The 19,433-nt window shown below is 33.0% G+C and overlaps 1 protein-coding gene across 3 annotated transcripts in view; it reads left to right on the top strand.

Moving 5' to 3' along the window:
* The window catches only part of Klp31E (kinesin-like protein 31E), a 517,900-nt gene extending 498,467 nt beyond the window's left edge, over positions 1-19,433 (top strand). For all 3 annotated transcript variants that reach the window (XM_069817888.1, XM_069817889.1, XM_069817887.1), the window contains one exon: positions 10,078-19,433. Coding sequence is in view for 1 of the 3 variants with exons in the window: in XM_069817889.1 (XP_069673990.1) it covers positions 10,078-10,150 (73 nt within the window). In the remaining 2 variants the exon portion in view is untranslated. The remainder of the gene's footprint in view (positions 1-10,077) is intronic.

Genomic DNA, 19,433 nt, shown 5'->3' with positions numbered 1-19,433 from the left:
TCTTGAATCTGTGGGGTTATATGTTGTGTTTATGTAATACTTTTTTTTTTACTGTAATTTTGCTTGCATGTGTATATTGTCTTGTTGCTGTATCTAATTGTTGCTTTGTAATGTTGAAATGATTTGGAATCCATATGTATTCTAGATAATGAGCACTTCAATATTTGCAGAATGTTAATTTTTGTAACAAGTTTTACAAGCTTTTTTCTTAGACTGCCTAGACATATGGTCCTGCAGTTTCTATTCCTAACCTGCCCCTACTCCCTTGCAAATTGGAATAAAAATATTGTAAGATTTCTCATTAACCTTGTAGAAAGATATACGACATACAGTTTTTCAAAAGTAACATAATTGCAATTAAAATTGAATGAGAGAATTTTGGACAAAAAATCTCACACACGTCAAATCTTGTATTTAAAAAAGAATATTTTTATAGAAACTATTTTTGCTGCTATTGTTGTGCGAGTTATGTTATCGAGAACATTTTAAATAACTACCTGTATTTTTTTTATATTATCTGAAAGAATATGTTTTGTGTCACTGTGCAATACTTCAATTGTTTCATGCAGAAGCACCGTGGTTATGGTTACAACTTAATTGTTGATACATTTTGTTAGTCCTTGTGTTATGAAAACAGTTTTATTGATGAAATCAATGTAAATCAAGATGTTCTTACAGAAAATGAGAGGATATGAGATCTATTCTATTCACATTTGACTGGGAAATAGATGGCCAATTTGGATGGTTTTTCTTTTTAAAGCATGCATACCAATATCTCTTGTTGTGTACGTTTTCTGACACCAATCTTATCATTATCAGGGTCTTATTTCTCTCATTTCTGTTAACATCTTTTATGTTGATTTCATCAGTAAATAATTATTTATGTAACTAGCATGTAAAACGTATCTTTAGCAGCTGAGTATTGATGTTTATGGACGAGGCATAACTACAGTAGTTTTAAACTAAAATTTAATCTTATTTTCAATATTTATTCATATTGGCACGCCATGGCCTTCTGTTTATTATAATGTATTTTCGATATCAATTTTACAAAGGCTATCACTTGAATAATGTGTTGTCATGGTTACGACAAATTCAATTTGCAAAGTGTTGTCATGAGGACTTTATAGGATTGATTCCTATAATAGTTAATTTTACAGACTGTTATCTTTTTACAGACTGTTGTCTGTCTCTAGAGCAATCACTTTACAGACTCAGTACCAAAAACTACTTTTATAACATGGGTACTAACAAATGTATCAACAATAAAATCGTTACCATAGTAACAACAACTATATTGCTCTTGTATAAAACAGAAGAAGTACTGGTACAGTATTGCATAGCGACGCAAAAAAATACGCTCCTTTTCAGATTATATTAAAAGAACTATAAAGTGTCGTTTAAAAACACTCTCAATGACATTATAACGCACACAACAGTAATCACGAAAATATTTTGTTACCATAAAAAATATTCCTTTCTAAATACAAGGTTTGATGTGTCTTGAGCTTTTCGTCCAAAATTCTCTGATTCGATTTTAATTGTAATTACGCGATACTTTCGCAAAACCTTGTATAATAAGACTTCTCAGACCTTAGATGTTCTTTACGTGCATTTTTATTTTATTGCTGGACTTTGTGGCGTATGCATTAACTCGAGTCAGCATAGGTTTATAACCACATTTTCTTCTCTTCTGTAGTATACCTGCATTTTTAATTAGTATTATGTTTCACCAACTTCTTAATTGTGATAACTTCTCAGAAATATATTAGTGCTGTAGTCAGAAGTTCTTAGATCAAATGTATAGAGAGTATTGTTACTATCTTTATATAACTCGTATTTATTTTAGCTAAACATCAAGGTCCATTTAGCCCAACAACAAGGTTTTGTAATACATTTTTATTCAGTGAATTGCTTAACATTCTACACAGTATAAGCGAGTGCTACATGTTGGATATATATGCTGTCTTTTCATATAATCTAAAGATTGTAGATATTGCATTGAGCAAGTAATATTTAGTCCAGCCTATAATGTATAAATTCTTACGAAAATGACCTCATTACATTGCAGAATAAATAAAACTAACTTTAAGTTATGAAATCTTTTTAGGACTATCGTGTGCACATCTGCTTACAAAATTTAGATCTTCCTTTCTTGTTTACTAATTTTGACAACCTTGTTAAACTATACAACTTTCAGATTCGATTTACTTTTTTAAAATTCAAAACATACACAATGTTACCATACTCGTATTTTCACTCTTAAACACTGATAATATTGAAACAGAGAACTTCAGAGCCTTCTCAATAATATATGGTACCTATGTAGTTAATAAAATTAAATTACATTTAGGCCAACTATTAATCAAATTTTGAAAAATAATTCTTGCTGATATTTCTTAACTGTTCTTATAATTTTTGCAGAGGCGCAACATATATTGGCTATTAGAGGAGAAAAATTCGCTCTGGGCGCCAGGGATCGAACCTGGGTCCTTGGTTTTATGTACCAAGTGCTCTAACCACTGAGCTACGCCGAAGTTCAATCCACAGCACCGGATCGAATCCCTCTCCTCTAGTGTACTTCGGCGTAGTTCAGTGGTTAGAGCACTTAGTATGTAAAACAAAGGAGCCGGGTTCGATCCCCAGTGCCAGAGCAAATTTTTCTCCTCTAATAATCATTGTTACCATAACAGATATATGAAGGATGCAGAGCCATAGTGGGCCAAGTGCCATTTATTAAAAACTGAGAAAGCAAGGGTTAAAGTTAAATGAATACCATAGTTTAATGAAGATTGACATATCATTTAGTTTGAATGTGTATACTTTATATTACTTGTTATATGTTTCCATTGAATTATGGTAATAACTTCATTTTAACCCTTGTTTTCTTTGGTTTTAGTAAATGGCGCTTGGCCCACTATGGTTCTGAACCCTTCTTATTCTGTAGGATAAAAAAGTAATCTTTACGTAGATTATTCGCTCAACAGTGCATAATACTGTGCAATCCCGGCCACCAAGTCACTCAATTGAGTGCACTCCTTGTATAATGACAGTTGACTTAATAAATGTCAACATATATGTCGAACTTGGAGTCAGGCCACACAGGGAAAAACACTAGAGGAGAGGGATTCGATCCAGTGCTGTGGATTGAACTTAGGCGTAGCTCAGTGGTTAGAGCACTTGGTACGTAAAACCAAGGACCCAGGTTCGATCCCCGGCACTGGAGCGAATTTTTCTCCTCTAACAACCATTGTTACCATAACAGATATATTCTGTGGAACCAAAAATTAATCTTCACGTAGCACACAATCTGGTTCAGTTTCATCTGTTTCGTCTCACATAGTATCAATAAAGAATGTAAGAAAGCAAATAATGTTAATAAGAAACAAGAGTAAAATATTCATGTCGATTACCACAATTTGTTGTTGCGGTTTTATTTTTGTATTGTTATTCTTGCAATTCCAATGCAGTGTTTGGTGTCGGGAAAATGTGTTTTTCTTACACACACACATACACGAATATAAATTAATCATGCAGCAGGTACAACGATTTTGCCCAAAATGTTTCTTTTCTTTATTTTACGGTATTAACAAATTCTTTCCTTTGGTTGGTAGAAGAACTGGTAAATATAAATAATATGAGCCGTTCAGAGCAGAAGGGTGTAATCAAAATTGGGTAATGAGGTTTAAAGTAAAAATTCTGTAAAATACAGCGCAAAGTAGCAATTGCTACTTTGCACTGTATTTTACAGAATGTTTACTTTAACCCTCATTACACCACTTCTGCTCTCAATGGCTCATATGTTTAGGCAGGATAGCTCACTGTCGAATCACGCAAAATGTGTTAGTATTACATGTAACTTCAGATCATGTAAGAATCTTGGAGTAAGTATGATTGGCAGTATTTCGTGTTTTTCAGTGTTTTCTTGATGTTGTGCAGTCCTTTGTCTTGGCAAGAGCTTTGTTGTACTGGTCCCTGCTGTATGTGGAGAACAAATAAAAAAGAACTTTGTAGAGAACTGAGTTAGTGCCGAAATAATTTTTTCGTTCTATCGTTTTTGTACATTTCTTTTCCCGTTTTGGTACTCTGTGTACTTTATGTTCTTTTATTTTTTTTATATATATAATTCTTGTATGATCTGATAGCCTGGCAGACTTGAATTCCACTTAGCTGGGGGCACCTAAAAGGCGAAATTTATTGTCCTTGACCATATCTAATAGATAACTGGAGATACCGGTACTAACAAGCAAAGGTCAGTTATGTCTTGAACATCTTTTAAATATTGTCTGCAGTATTGTTATTCAGGAACAGGTTTCTTCATTGTGCTGGAAATGTAAGTTATGGCACTCCTTCATTTTGGAAGGGAACCAGAGTCCGTGATTGAAAAAAAAAATCGTTATTAGACTGGGGATGTTCGTACAGTTGCATATTTTTATTGAATGAGTATGTTTGCAAAGCATTTCTGTACGTATGTTGATCGTAGTCAACAGATTCTATTGAAGACAAGTTCATGTTGCGTATTTTTCTTATTTTTAGGTATTTTATATTATGCAATTTTTTTTTTATTTTGTATATTTAACTACATCATTGTTTCATAAAATAATTATCGATTTCTGTAAAAGTCACAATACCGCAATTTGGCAATACCATAATATATCAAACCATTAGAAAGCTTCGTTATACGAAACATGCAGCAGGTAAGTGCTGTCTGCATTTTACTGTCATAGATAGAACGTAATTGCCGGGAAAATAGTGTGTACATTCCCCCTGGATCCAACATGGATAGGTTGTATGTTGCGTAATATGGACAGATAACACAAACCGAAGGGACGTCATGGTTAGAACAGCCTTCTGTTCAATGCAGTTCAATTTATTTCGTGGCAGTGCAGTACACATTAGAACAGTGTTTTTTATCACAAAGAAATCGTACAAAAAGTGTCGTGTTATATTTCTATGGGAATAGTCTGACATCCAACGACTATCTGATTCATAAATTCAGAATTTAGTGAACAAGTGAGAGAAACAGGTTCATTTTTTAATTTAAAAAAAACACGTAAATCGCGTTATAACTGAAGAAAAACTTGATGACATAGGTTGAAGGCTAAACAGTCTCCCATTAAATTGTTAAAATTAAAGCCTTATGTAGCCACTGGCTAACTCAGTTGCCGATCTGGAGTTGCGCTCGGGCATAGGTTCGATTCCCGCTTGAGCTGATTACCCAGTTGGGTTTTTTCCGAGGTTTTCCCCAACCATAAGGCAAATGTCAGGCAATCTGTAGCGAATTCTCGGCCTCATCTCGCTATCATCAATCCCATCGATGCTAAATAATCTAGTAGTTGATAGAGTGCCGTTAAACAACCAAGTAAAAAAGCCTTATAAGGCAACAGTCATTGATGAATTGAATGAAACGAACCATGTGTCTAGGGTTCAGTTCTATCGATAGAAACAAAATCCAGCATGTGTCTAGAAATCTTTTCAAAAGATGTGAAATCTGTATTGGAGAGGATAATAAATATTTCCAGCACTTGTAAGTTAAGTCAATAAATTACATCTGTAATTCAATGTAGAAATCACTAAATTTTATTACTGAAAGCTGATGTGTGCTGAATCACCACTAATTGGGCTGTTATATGCCCATGTCTTTTTCCAAGTTGCACCGTACCGTACTAAGAAAAACCTGTTTATAGGTGTACACCGTTTTCATAATGTGCAATGAAGATAATAGATTCAGGCAGAGCTTAGAGTGCTAGAATAAGGCGCCATACATACAAACACACAAAAACTGGGTAAACTAAATATGTATTATTTGATTATTCATTGTATGTAAACAGATATTTTAATATGTTAGTTATAAGGCGTACCGTATTATTGTACACTAAGACTTACCAATAATTGGCTTTAAAAGTAGTTACTTCTCACACAGAAGCTCCTACCAACAGTAGTTGTTTGAATAATCTGTTAATATATGTTGACATGTAGTTTTATTTCAATTATTACTTCGCTGTGTTTTCAACAATACCAGTATCACGATGTCAAAAAATAATCCCATCAGTAATAAACAGCAGTATTTTGTTTCTTTCTTTGGCTTATAGCTGGAGCTTTAATAGAATTTCTGTACATACGCGTTAGTTGTACATCATCACAATAACCAGTTTAAAGTCGACCTATAAACTGAATAAGTTTTCAGCGTAATCTTTTATGCTTGTAAAATGATTTTTTGCTTGTAAAAATTCATGAGAGACTTAATAAGAGTCCAGTTTTACGTGAGTTCTTACAGAAAAACATGTAATCTTTATTATACATAATTTATTTTATAGTGCATAGTTTAGCAATTTTAAATGTAAAAAAAAAAATGCATACATACTTTAGGACTTCTTAGTGCATGAACATATGAAGTTTAGTTAGCTTACATCTTCAGCTCTGGAAAGTGTCTACAAGTTCATTAGAGTACAATATAAGTAGTAGATTATGAAGAAATTAATTGTCACTGTCATCGACATCAATATCAATTGCTTCAAGGACTGAACATTCAGCTGAAAATTAAAGATTCAAAAGTAGTAAGACTTCAATGGGGAATTCACTGATCTAGTACTATTGAGTTCTAATTTTTAGTACTGTTATATATTCTGGTATTCATTAACTGACATATTTTAGAGATTGTACTTGGAGAGAATCTAAATAAATATACTTTTTTTAAATTATAGGGTCATCAGAAAACACTGGTAGCACCACGGTAGTATTTCAAATTTATCGCATTCTGTGTAAAATTGCAGTATCATTCACTTCAAACTGCGTTACCCATAAAACTTTACTATTTGATGAACGTTAGCTGTGTTCACATGAAACTGATGTACTAGCTAAAATGCAGGGACCAATTAATTGCTTTTGCTGGCTATTGTGTTGTTCATGTTGTTGAAGTGTCCTCCATGTTGTAGTGTTAACCTCGATGTTCATTGTGGTACTGAGTTGGACTTACCAAGGGCGCATTTGGTTGTGTTCTTTCGTGTTGCACCACATGCATCCTTTGATATTCTGATCGTTTATGTGTTTCTCTTTTAATTACAATGTGTTTCTTGACTTTATTTCCTTTATGTTCGTGCATATTCGTCTTCCAACAGGACAATTTTATTGTAGTTATCTGAACCTTTTACAGAACGTGTTGTACAAATTCACATTCTCTTGAAAATGGAGTAATTTGTTACAAACACATTGTCACATTTATATTACATAGAAAATAAGTGTTTTATAATATATTATTGTGTAACAGAAAACTATTATACTGGAAAAAAAAGAATGATTGTCAATCCCTTACAACTAAATTAATTTCATTTTATATCTGTAAAAGAAATGTACCTATTATTGGATTTTTTAAAGATGTTTTTATTAAAAGTACCAGGTCTCTTGGACCCTTGCCTTTTATAAAAATATGATTAAACAAATTGAAATATAAAATAGGTTATGTTAAAGAAAATTTATTAATAAGACCGTCAAAGACGTAGGTAACCTATTATTGGAAGAAAAACAAAGAATTGTATATACTCATAGTTATTACAAAACATCTGTGAACCGTTCCCTTCATTATAAAGCATCATAATCACATTCAACTTCCTCTGCACCAGTAGTTCCCAAACTTTTTGAAGGCACGACCCACTTTTGGGCGAGATGTCTGTATGCGACCCCAAGTACCGAACTGGTAAGGTACTTAACACCATTTGAAAAATATACATCCCCGTAAAATTGAAAACAACGATTATTTTACTCAAAATTATTGGATATAATCCAAAGAAGGGCCAAAATAGAAGAATATAGTGAAACAGAAACACAAAATATTACATGAACATCATTTCTAGTAGCCTGTTTTGCTAATATTTTCAAACACTTAAACACTTCGAACATTAGTTTGAAAGGCCAAGATGTTAATATAATAACAGCCAGAGATAAAATCAAAGGATTGATAAAGAAACTTGATTTGAAGGGTTCAGAGCCATAGTGGGCCAAGCGCCATTTATTAAAAATGGAGAAAGCAAGGGTTAAAGTTAAGTGAATACCACAGTTTAATGAAGATTGACATATCATTTAGTTTTAATGTGTATATTTTATATTACTTGCTATATGTTTCCATTGAATTATGGTAATAAGTTCATTTTAACCCTTGTTTTCTACAGTTTTAGTAAATGGTGCTTGGCCCACTATGGTTCTGAACCCATCATTTCTGGTCATCACTTGTAAAAAAGGAATGTGATGCATATCAGTGGATTATCTTACTCGTGGAAAATTTATCTACGTATGACACGACAAACACTGAGTTTGTTTTTGCGAATATGCAATTAAATTTGCACAAATCTAAACAACAGATTTTTCAGTATTTACCGGAAGACACTCAAAACAATACTACAGTCATTGATGGATATTAAATCCATTTTTATACAATTGCATGCAACTGACAGGAAAAACAAGAAGAAATTAATTTAAATATGTACACACTTACTGATGGAATGTTGAAATGAGGCTTTTTCCCAAAGTGTAGGCCAGTTTGGTTCAAAAGAATGCATGAATACTCCGAGCTTGCAAAAGAAGCTCTTAGATTTTTTATAACATTTACATATACATAAGTAAATAATCTCATACCGGTATTTATGCAAAATAAACTTTTAGCCTATGATTACCGTCAAAACAAAGGTGGGAAACCTCATTGAACTTGAAAGTGATATCACCATGTGTATGGAATACAGAGTTCTGATTTGAGAGCTACTTTTTGAAAAACAGGCACATTTGTTGCATTAATAAAAATATTTTTTTTTCTTTAGTATATATATATATATATATATATATATATTGTAAATCATCTCGCAACCTCCTCAACTCTTTACACGACCCCCAGTTTGGGAACCACTGCTCTACACCTTAGAATCTAATTCTTCCTCCCATCCATCCCCTTTCTTTTTGTCCTTTTTACATTATCTCGTCTTTTTCTTCGTTTCTTTCATTCCTTGCATTTACCTTCTTCATTCTCTTTTTTTCTCTTTCCCCTGTTTTACTTCTTCCCACCTATTCTTCTTTGCACCATGTGTCTTCTTTCTTATACTTACATCATTATCCATTCATTAGTTTCAATTCTTTCCTCCTCTGTCTAATCTTTTCTTGTTCTCTCCTCACCCTTTCTTTTCTTAACTATATATCATCTTCTCCATATTTTCGCACTTTCACCTCGCTAGCTATGGGGAGTAATTTGAGAATTCATCATCACATAAAATGCAATCTCCTTTTGTTCTTTCATATTTCCCTTATGCTTCTTGCCTTTCTCCTATTCTCTGTGTGGTCCCCTCGTTCTCCCTGTCTTCCCCTTGTCCTCGTCTTCCTCATATTCTCCTTGTATTCCCCTATCCTTATATTCCCCCTATCCTCCTTTTATTCCCCTCATTCTCCGTTTATTCCCCTCAGCTTCTTTTTATTCCCCTTGTCTTTCTTTTATTCCCCTCATTCTCATTTTATTGCCCTTGTCCTCTTTTTATTCCCCTGCCTTTCTTGTATTCTCCTTGTTCTCTTTGTATTCCTCCTTTTCTCGTTATATTTCCCTTGTTCTTGTATTTTTCCATGTTCTCCTTGTATTTCCCTTGTTCTCCTTGTATTCCTCTTGTTCTCCTTGTGTTTCCCTTGTTCTCCTTGTATTCCCCTTGTTCTCCTTGCATACCCCTTGTTTTCTTTACATTCTCCTTGTTCTCCTTGCTCTCCTTGTATTGCCCTTGTTCTCCTTGTATATGTATAGTTAAGCTATACATTTGTCGCTGCTGTCATCATCATTTTCTTCATATCATCATTATTATTATTATTATAACTACTGCTGCTGCTGTTACTATACTTCATTAGACTTCTTCACTACCATTATGATTTCCGCTATCAAAATTGTACTTACATGCGTTTGAATCAACACATTACTTCTTATGAGAAAATATAAAATCCAGAAAGCATTGAATATAATGCGAAGTTTTTCTTGTAGATTGAAATTTCTCATAGTGGGATTGAGAATCAGCTTCTCAGTGCAGGCTGTGCTAACGGAGAGATGGATTTTTCTTGCAGTGACCACACAATCCGTCTTTGGAAACTTCGCAGCCGCTATGACATATCTCCAGACACCAGCGACGGGGTCTGAAGCCTCGCCAGCTTGCAGCGACTGTCTGGAGAACATGTTAGCAGTTCGCAGAGTGATCTCACGTGGTTGCTGCAGGAGAGGAAGCGAGGAGTGGAACAAACACAGGGACCATCACGAGCCAAGCCTTTCCTCAGGCCAAAACCATTCCAGCCTACAGAGAAGACTGAACGAACCCTCGACAAAAGGGGTGCATGCTCTATGTGCGAGCCCCGAGACTATGAAATCAGGGATGAGAAAGCTTGGGGGTTGGATAGTGAGATGTCGCGATTTGTGGGTAATTATAGATGTGGCACTGGCCTCGGAACCCCTCCCTCAGTGGAGGAATCGCAGAACAAAGAGAATGAAATGTTGGAGCCAACATCACATACATTCCAGTCCACTTTGAGATTACTTGGCTTAATTTTTACATCACTGTTATTATTTTTTGTGTGTTTGTTTTTATGACATTTGTTTGTTCATTTTGTTTTTATTATAAAGATCTGAAGATATGTTTTTAATTGAGGTAACTAGTGATGAGGCCTATAGTCATTCTCAGGCCATAACGTTTCATATAACTTTCTTACCTACTTTTTTAATCAGGCAACATCATAATTATTTCTCCTTGTTGAATATATTGTGAAATGGGTTTCGAACACAGCATAACAATCGTGAGATTTTATTTTATTTTTAAGAGTTACAAGGAAAGCAAAGATTTTGCGTCTTTCAGCAAAATTGTTTTATTTTAAATTTATTTTAGTATGGTGAAATAAAACAAGTAAAAAATAAATACGTCATTCTTTATGCAGGTAATCAAATTTACGTGTATATCAGTCTCATTGAGGATACAAGATACAAGTTTTATTTACCTGCATTTGTTTTCAGAAAAATCACATTAGAATGTACATATTATCGCATTGAAATATTTTTCTGAATATATAAAACCTTTTAAGTTCGTTATATCAGGTTTAATTCTAATATTCTGAAGGTACAGTTAGTTTCTGTCGTATAATCTGTACATACTTTGTGTGTTATCAAAAACCCCACATAGAATTGCAATAAAAAAAGGTCTGTTTTTAATGTGTTTCGTAAGTAATACACTAACAAGTAAGAAATTAACAACAAATTTAATAAACCACAATATTAAACATTTTTAAGGGCGATTTCTTAATGAATAAAGAGATATTACAATAAACATTATTTATCTGGACAGAAGACATGAATTTTGCTTGGTAGAAATGGTTTGATAAAGTGTGGTTTCTTGAGATTCGTGAAAAAGGTGAAAGAAAGGTTCTTATGACGAAATGTGATGCAAGAAGTGAAGGGGTGTAGGTCGTTCTTGTGTTTATTTTTTCTGACAAAATCATGTTGGAAAACAGAGATTAAGGGGAATTAAAACTTAATTATTTAAACTTGCATAATTGTAAAGTTATCATTACAAAATTTTTACCACATACTTACTCATTTACCAGCACATGCTGTACTAAATTTGGACTATGTGGGTTTATTGGTTTATTAGCTCTCAAATTATTGGCATTTATTACATTCTAATTACTAATAAGTATAAAAAGTTTCTTGCATAGTAGTTTTGATCTGATTGACCTGAAATTTTGCACAAATACATTTCACATGTGTGTAAGTAAAAATTGCTCAGGGTTTTAGTATCATATGTATATTTTACTATTCACAAATTTGTAAACTTCCATTTCTATCACTGGCATTATTCTTTTAATATATATTTTATTGCAATTAAATCTATCATGTTATAAAACTCAATAAATATAAAACCTCCAGAGCAAATTTTAATCTTTGTACTTAACATTCTCAAAATGTTTGACTGATTCGGATAAGAACTGTGTTACAAGGTGCATTTCATACATAGCAAAATGCTGAAAAATAAAGAACTGAGAAAATGGTGAATGAAAATCTAAATGCAATGCGCATTACTTTTAAAAAAAATTACAATTAAAATTGTTTACTCTAATTCCTTTAATTTTTAGTTATAACTCCCTTTAAGCTAATATGAATTCTATTTTTTTTTTTACAAAAAATGCTGCATACAAAAAAATTCATGCATTACAAACTGGCAAAACAAAAAAAAAACCTGCAATTCATTGCACCTTAAAGAATCACTTACAGTGAAGGATTAGCTGATAATTTTGACTGCCATGTGTGTGAGTTAGCAGACGAAACAGCAGAACTTTTTTGTTACTGTCTGTTTTTCGCAAACGTCAGAGGATTTGTGTTGGGGAATTTTTGGCGTGACATGATCATCATCAGCTCTGCTCTATAGCATTCTCAAATTTTTACAGCATCTTAGATGGTTTAAATGATATACAAGTTACTGGAAAGCTACTAAGAGGGTATGACATTGGGCCCATTTAAGTGGTCGAAGTGTGTATGGGCTTGTCACGCCGTCCAACTTTTACAGTGCAATCCAATATTAGATTGAATTTGTGTTTATCTTCTTTAAACTAAATGGAAATTAATTATCAAATATTAATTTGATCATAAGGTTGATATACACGTAAATCTAAAGAATTCAGAGGTAGTGCAAGTTGACATAGTTGTAGCAATTATCTTCTCTACTTTGGAATAACATCATCTTAGATTTTTAAATACTGTAACAGGCATAGAACAGAAATAATTGTGTGTTACTTCGATGATTACTGGAACAGATATTATTGGAGTAAATGCATAAATGATAGATTTGAAAAGTTCATGGAAATTTGTGATGAACCAAAATTACTAAACTTGGAGAAATTTATTTAGCGAAATTATTTACAATAAAAAATTATCACATATATAAATAGATACATATATAGGAGATTAATGCTAAATTTATTGATCTTCTGTCATTATGCTGCTTTAGTACAAGTAGCTATGCACATTGTTAAAACCAGACCAAAAAAATGGAAATAATTAACGAATATATATGGCTAGGTCTTGTTTATCCTTTGCAGTGCGCTCCACTCAGCCAACTTTCTGAAAATTTTTTGAAAAATATTGATAAAATTATCAGAAGTGTAATGAAGGAAATATTGCCACTCCCAGATGACACTCCGAATGCCATGCTGTATGCATCAAAGAACATAAGAGATCTTGGAATTCTGAGAGCTAAATGGGAAGCCAGTATTCAACACTATAACATCTGTAGGCGACTGGCAAGGGTGATTGATGCACATTTACATCACATGAGAAATCTAGAAGAAGAGAAGAAAACATCTCTCATGCGCTTGAAGATTGCTCCACACAGCGTCACTCCTCAAACTAAAGGAATACATCTCAGAAAAGTTCTCACAAAACAATCATTCCAGTCATGGTGCCAGCTCCCACATAAAGGCAAAAGTGTTTGTACATTTGAAGAATGCCCCAAAGCCAACTCCTGGATCTCCTCTAAAAAGTGTCTTTTGTCCTCGGAATACATCAGTGCCATCAAGATGTCCTGTACGTCACTGCAGTGAGATCTGTCCCTGGCAGAACCTTCAATACTACCCATTGTCGTCATCCCGGCTGCAGCGAGACTGAAACACTTGACCACGTACTGGGGTTCTGTAAGAAGGGAGAGCTACTGCGTAACAACAGACACCATCGTGCCCGTACAGCAATTGCCAACCTGCTAAGAAACAGAGGATGGAAGTACATGAGGAGATTCATTGTGTGTCTGAAGATGATTCTCATACAAGGGTGATATAATTGCCATCAATAGAAGAACCCAGAAAGCGATGGTCTTAGACCCTACGATTTACTTTGAACGAGACACGAATCAGGCACTGCAGATAAATGATGACAAGCGAGCTAAATATGTATCTTGTCTTCCATACCTCAGTGAAAAATATGGCATTTTACTTTACAACTGGGATGTTACAGGTTTACTATTTGGAGCGAGGGATTGTTTACCAAAATTTACATACCCTTAAATCTTTTAAAATTCAGTTTTATGAGGTTCAGAAGATAGTGATGGAAATTCTGAAGGTATCTCTTTAAATTCTACACTATCATTTATATGTTAACACACAAATTTTTGTTTTAATGTACAAATTGAATAATTATTTTACTCGTTTCATTTCTCTTTATCTTTTTATGTTCATTAATTCCGGATTCTAGTGGGCAACCTCACTTGAGGACGGATGATTTTAAATAAATCTTAGTAGTGTGAAACACAAATTCATACAAAATAGGATAGTTTTATATTGCATGTTTTCAATCAGAGATGATCCATTGTGGTTTTAAAGTTTTTTGTGCCATAGTCACTATAATAATCAGAAGCACAACAACCCATTAAGGACCATCACCAATCAGCCGGCTGCTGGCCTCACGTCCACATGTTGAAGCAGAGGTGGACGATCATCCGACCAGAATGGAGGTATCGAGGTTAGCATGATGATCCCCCCCAGCTGTTATAGCTGACTTTTGTAACCGGATTTCACTACCTATCATAGCTCTCCAAGTGAATCACGATGCTGGGTGGGCACTGGTCCCAAACACTGACCAAAATTTCATGAGAAAATTTCTTCCCCATGAGGACTCGAACCAGCGCACATTCCGTAATGTGAGTCCTAGGCAGGATGCCTTAGATTACTATGTCACGGCTGATAATTTCTCAAGTATTTACTTTGTAAAACTTAATTCATATTATTCTTCTACGTTTGTGTTCGAGATTTGTATGTATTATACCACGAACACGAAGTAAATAATATACATACATGCCTATACACGCAAAAGTTTGTGTAAACTTTCAATTTCCCTTCTTTTTTTTTTATCATATTCGTGATGATTTCTGTCTGCCAGCTATTCTGGTTTCTCACGTCTCCATCCATCTCTGAGTAAAAACCAATGTAACTTTTTGTTTTAATTTGCTATTTTCTGATTGGTCTAAAATTTCTGAATTTTTTCCTTAAATAGAGTCCAAGGATATCGACTGGACTGGATATTCATATGGATGTATACTTTGACAACAAATTTCCAGGAACTTTCTGACTCCATTATTTGAATATACTTTGTTAAAACTCAATACATAGTGGGGAAATAGTAGGTGCAAGGGTTTGCTACAATGCCATAGAACAAAACATTAACTAATTTACATTACACTCTTGTAAATTACAGTAGAGATATATAAATTGTAACATACCACTTGTACTGTCTTGTGAACAGCCTACATTATGTCAATATCCAGAAGTATAATTAAGGGGTGTGCAAATTAATGAGAAAAGATATTTTTAATGGGTGTAATTTTAAGTAACAAACGAAATGAGTAATATTTTATGCAGACAAAGTTCTACGAAGTTTAAATTACTGTTTTGGAAGCATTACTAATAGTATCAGTAAAAAGTAATTTATAACGTTTGAAGTTTGCACACCTCTGATTCAAATTACACTAATTCGTAAGTTGCAAGCAGGTCGATAATGAAGTCGTCAGTGTACGTTTAGTTCATGATAGCGACTGTGGATTATGCTAAGACAGAGATGCCTTAAAGATGCTCCTGAAATTCATGAAAACGTTTCAGGATGGTTGTGCCTTGAGAACGAAATGTGAGAGGCCTATAAGTTGTGTCTTTTTTATACTTTTATTTCTAGTGAAGAAAAATAAAACAAATTATATTAATGCACTAAATATACTTCACTTTATTTTTCTGCAGTTGAAATACATGAAATTGTATGGCAATTTTATTTTTATTTACTAATGTCTAAATTCTAAAGATTTTTATGTATATTAAACTTTTTTTACATAAATTATTGCCCGACTTCATAACATCTTCATTTTTATATCGTAATCCTAAAATCGATTTTCTTTAAAATAAAAGTCCTTATTGCTCCTTATTTGAAATTTATTGATATAATTTTATTCCTTAGTGCTTTCACTTGCTGATCTCAGAATTATGGAAACCTCCCCTTCCTCACCTAGTAAGTTAAGTAAATGAAACTATACTACAGTCGTTTGTTTCATACATATTCTACCTTTGTAGTGTCTTTACAATTTTATTCTTAAAGAGTCTGCAGTACCAGTAGTAATTTTTTTCCCCCGCACTCGATATGTGAAAAGGTTTTACAAAAAGAAGATATGTTTAAATTAATTTCAAATAAGGCAGTTAAATCGTGTTATACTTTGCTGAATGGACAAGATTTCGAAGTAATGTTCATGGCCTTCTTCATTTGCCAGGCAGTGTTGAAGATTCTGTAGGAGACTGAAGAAATTTACGTAAGTTAATGAGAGATGTATTTAATAAACTTGTGGAGAGTAACTTCAATATCTAATATTCCGTGTAGTTACTATATATTATACATTTTGAAGCTGCATTACGATGTTTTAATTATATTTAACCTTCAGAGCTTGACTTTTGTGTCTGTGATAGGCCTGCACATTTAATGAAAAGGGAGTAATATAATCTTCGTATTATAAATAGATTTTCATCTAATAAAATGAAAGACTTTGGAATGGGACCATAAGAAGTAATTATAATATAATTAATTTCACCCTAAAAATCGACTTACAAAATATGAATCATTATTATTTTACAGCTTTCACAAGAGGTATTTATAAGCCTACATCTTCAGTTTGTCCCTACCCCATTGTCTTCTGGCATAATTACCTCAGGAGTGGTGCCTTCGTGGGATCACTTATGAGGTTCAAACCTGTCTTCGGACAGTTGACTAAACATCTTGTTTGAATCATAGAAAAAATGTAAAATGTTTAGACCTACCGTTATATTCTATATTTCATACATAACACCTGCATTTCATTAAAAAAAATACAGGGAACTTAATGAAATCTCTGGATTGCGTGAAACGTCTTTATTCTTAGTATGTAATTTTTAGGTTAAGTGACGATGGCTTTAAGGATGGAATAAATACTACCAAAGGCAGGATGAGTACATCATACCCAAAATTGGATAATGGAGCAAGACAAGCGAGGCACATTAAATAGAAAATGGAGTGAGATTGAGAGATTGATTGTGTGAAAAACCACAAGGCACGAAGTTCATTGTACATTCTGTTTTTATGATACAAGTGACGTCATAGTAAACTTTTTCATGTCAAAATGTTACAATTTTTCTCTTGTAGATTGAATATAGACATTTCACGCCAAAAAAAAAAAAAAATAATAATAATAATAATAATGAAATGTTTGCTTTGTGGTTAATTAAAAAAATGAATTTGATAGTGTTTAGGCCTACCCAAAACTTATTAAAGCTACATTATTTTAGTAAAAATGCTTGATATTGGGCATTGTGATATGAGAATGTGATTTAATATTTATTTCGCAGTTGAAAATATTTTTATGTCTTGTGTAAAAAAACGGTTTCCTAATTGTCTCTCATCACAGAACGATTTCATTATCGACCATATACAATTGAAATAGATGTCAAACAGAAGAGCAGCTATGATCTGATTAATAACACAAGTTTTTTGTTATTTGTTTCTTTTTATTTTTATGTAAGTATTGTACAAATGACTGTGTTGAATATTTAATATTTATTAGAACTGTCAAAACACACAACTGTAGTTGACACTTTTGCCATTAGCAGGGAGTGTTACATTCCGTTTAAAATGAAAGTCTTGTACAGAGATCGATGACGCAGTCTTTCTTCTTGAAATGGATGTTTCTTTTGCCTAATTTTCATAATGTGATTTTTCTTACAATCAAAATCTTTATAAAAGAGTTGTAATATATGCTTTTACATTACAATAATTTTTTACGTAAGTTATTTTAGAAAAAAATCTCAATTCTTCATTGAATAAGTTACCTTCTCCGTTATGATTAATTTAAACATGATATGAAATAACAGATGTTTTTGCACGTCAGTGTATTTAAATGGAAACATTATATGCTTATGTTAAAGACGAAACATTTCTGTAATAGTCATGGCAAAAGTCGCATTGTATCTGTATAAACTCTTTAACAACCAAGGGCCAGGAAACAGTGGCAACTTACTGACGAGTAGTAGTATAGATTTATTTTTATATAGTAATATATGTATTACCAGGAGATACGAGGAAAGAATAATATTCAATATTAATTAACTTTTTATTTGAGTAAAATGTGGTTTTATTTCTGTTATTTTTCGATAATGGAGAAAGTAAATATTCGAGAAGATTACGTAATGCTGTACACAAGTATCTTATTCAACCTGGGACTTAATTATAATACACATTACGTTTCTGTTCTATTTATTCCGTCCATTCTAATACAGCAGCGTAGCGTTATTTAAATTTTTAATTACAGTTGAGTCTGAATGTTTTTTTTTAATATTAGTAACTACTGAAATGCAATTTAAAGCATACACATATTCAATAACAAGTGAGTCACTCTTCTCCAATCATTTAACTACAATCCTTGAATTCTTGTAATAATATTTGGTATATAATATATGCGACATCATTATCTAGAACGGTAACATTAATATATTTTATTGCGATATTAATTGTAATTTTCGTTTGTGCATTAGCTCTCAGTAATATATCACATTTAAAAGACATCGTGAAGTCAGAAACGAATTTTTAGCCTTGACTGATTAAGATATGCGACAGACTGTAATATTCCAGAGTCGTCACCATGTTGATGTCACGACTCTTACCAACGATTTGCATTAACACGTCTTTTTCTGGTAGTCTGCAAGTTGTATTTTGTGTAATGGCCATATTTTCTCTTTTCAACATTTAATGCTGTAGAGTGAAGGAAATTATTCTTGGTTGTGTTTTCCCTGCAAAGAAGAAACAGAATTCATATTTTAATAGAATGACAGTTTTTCCGAAAAATCTTCTTTGTTTATATGTGGCCGTGACTCTTTACTACAGCTCCTTCACCTTCATTTTGTCTCCTGCCCTTCCCCTATTTTCTCTCCCTCTCTTTCGTCTTTCTCTAAGCCTCTGAGATGCAATTACCAAACTTTCATTTTTGCTTCCTCTGTACATTTGTTTATCTTTTGTTTATTTTTGGAAAATCGAGAGAATGGATTTTAATATTTACAAGAAAAAACTTCAAAAGCTTGAAGTTAGTTCTATCTTATTTAACAGAAATGGGCAACAGATCATCCTTTTCATAACTGTTTGGTGACTTTTAATTGTGCTGCACGTATCCGACATTGCATTACAATAAAGACGAGGTTAATTCATGTGTTGGCTAAAGTTGTGTGTTATGGGTTTGAATCCGAGTCTGATTGAGGTGTGACGTCAATTCAAAAGAGCTGCGAGTTGTGTGTACTAAAGGGTTGTAAATAATTATTAACGATTTTTTTAGATAACAGTATTTGTATTTACACATGTAATAATATAAATAAATATGTGACTTTGATGAAAACTATATAAA

This window comes from Periplaneta americana, chromosome 2 (assembly GCF_040183065.1).
Source record: "Periplaneta americana isolate PAMFEO1 chromosome 2, P.americana_PAMFEO1_priV1, whole genome shotgun sequence".
Classification (NCBI taxonomy): domain Eukaryota; kingdom Metazoa; phylum Arthropoda; class Insecta; order Blattodea; family Blattidae; genus Periplaneta; species Periplaneta americana.
The sequence above is the reverse complement of the archived record's forward strand: the minus strand, read 5'-3'. Positions and strand labels throughout refer to the sequence as shown.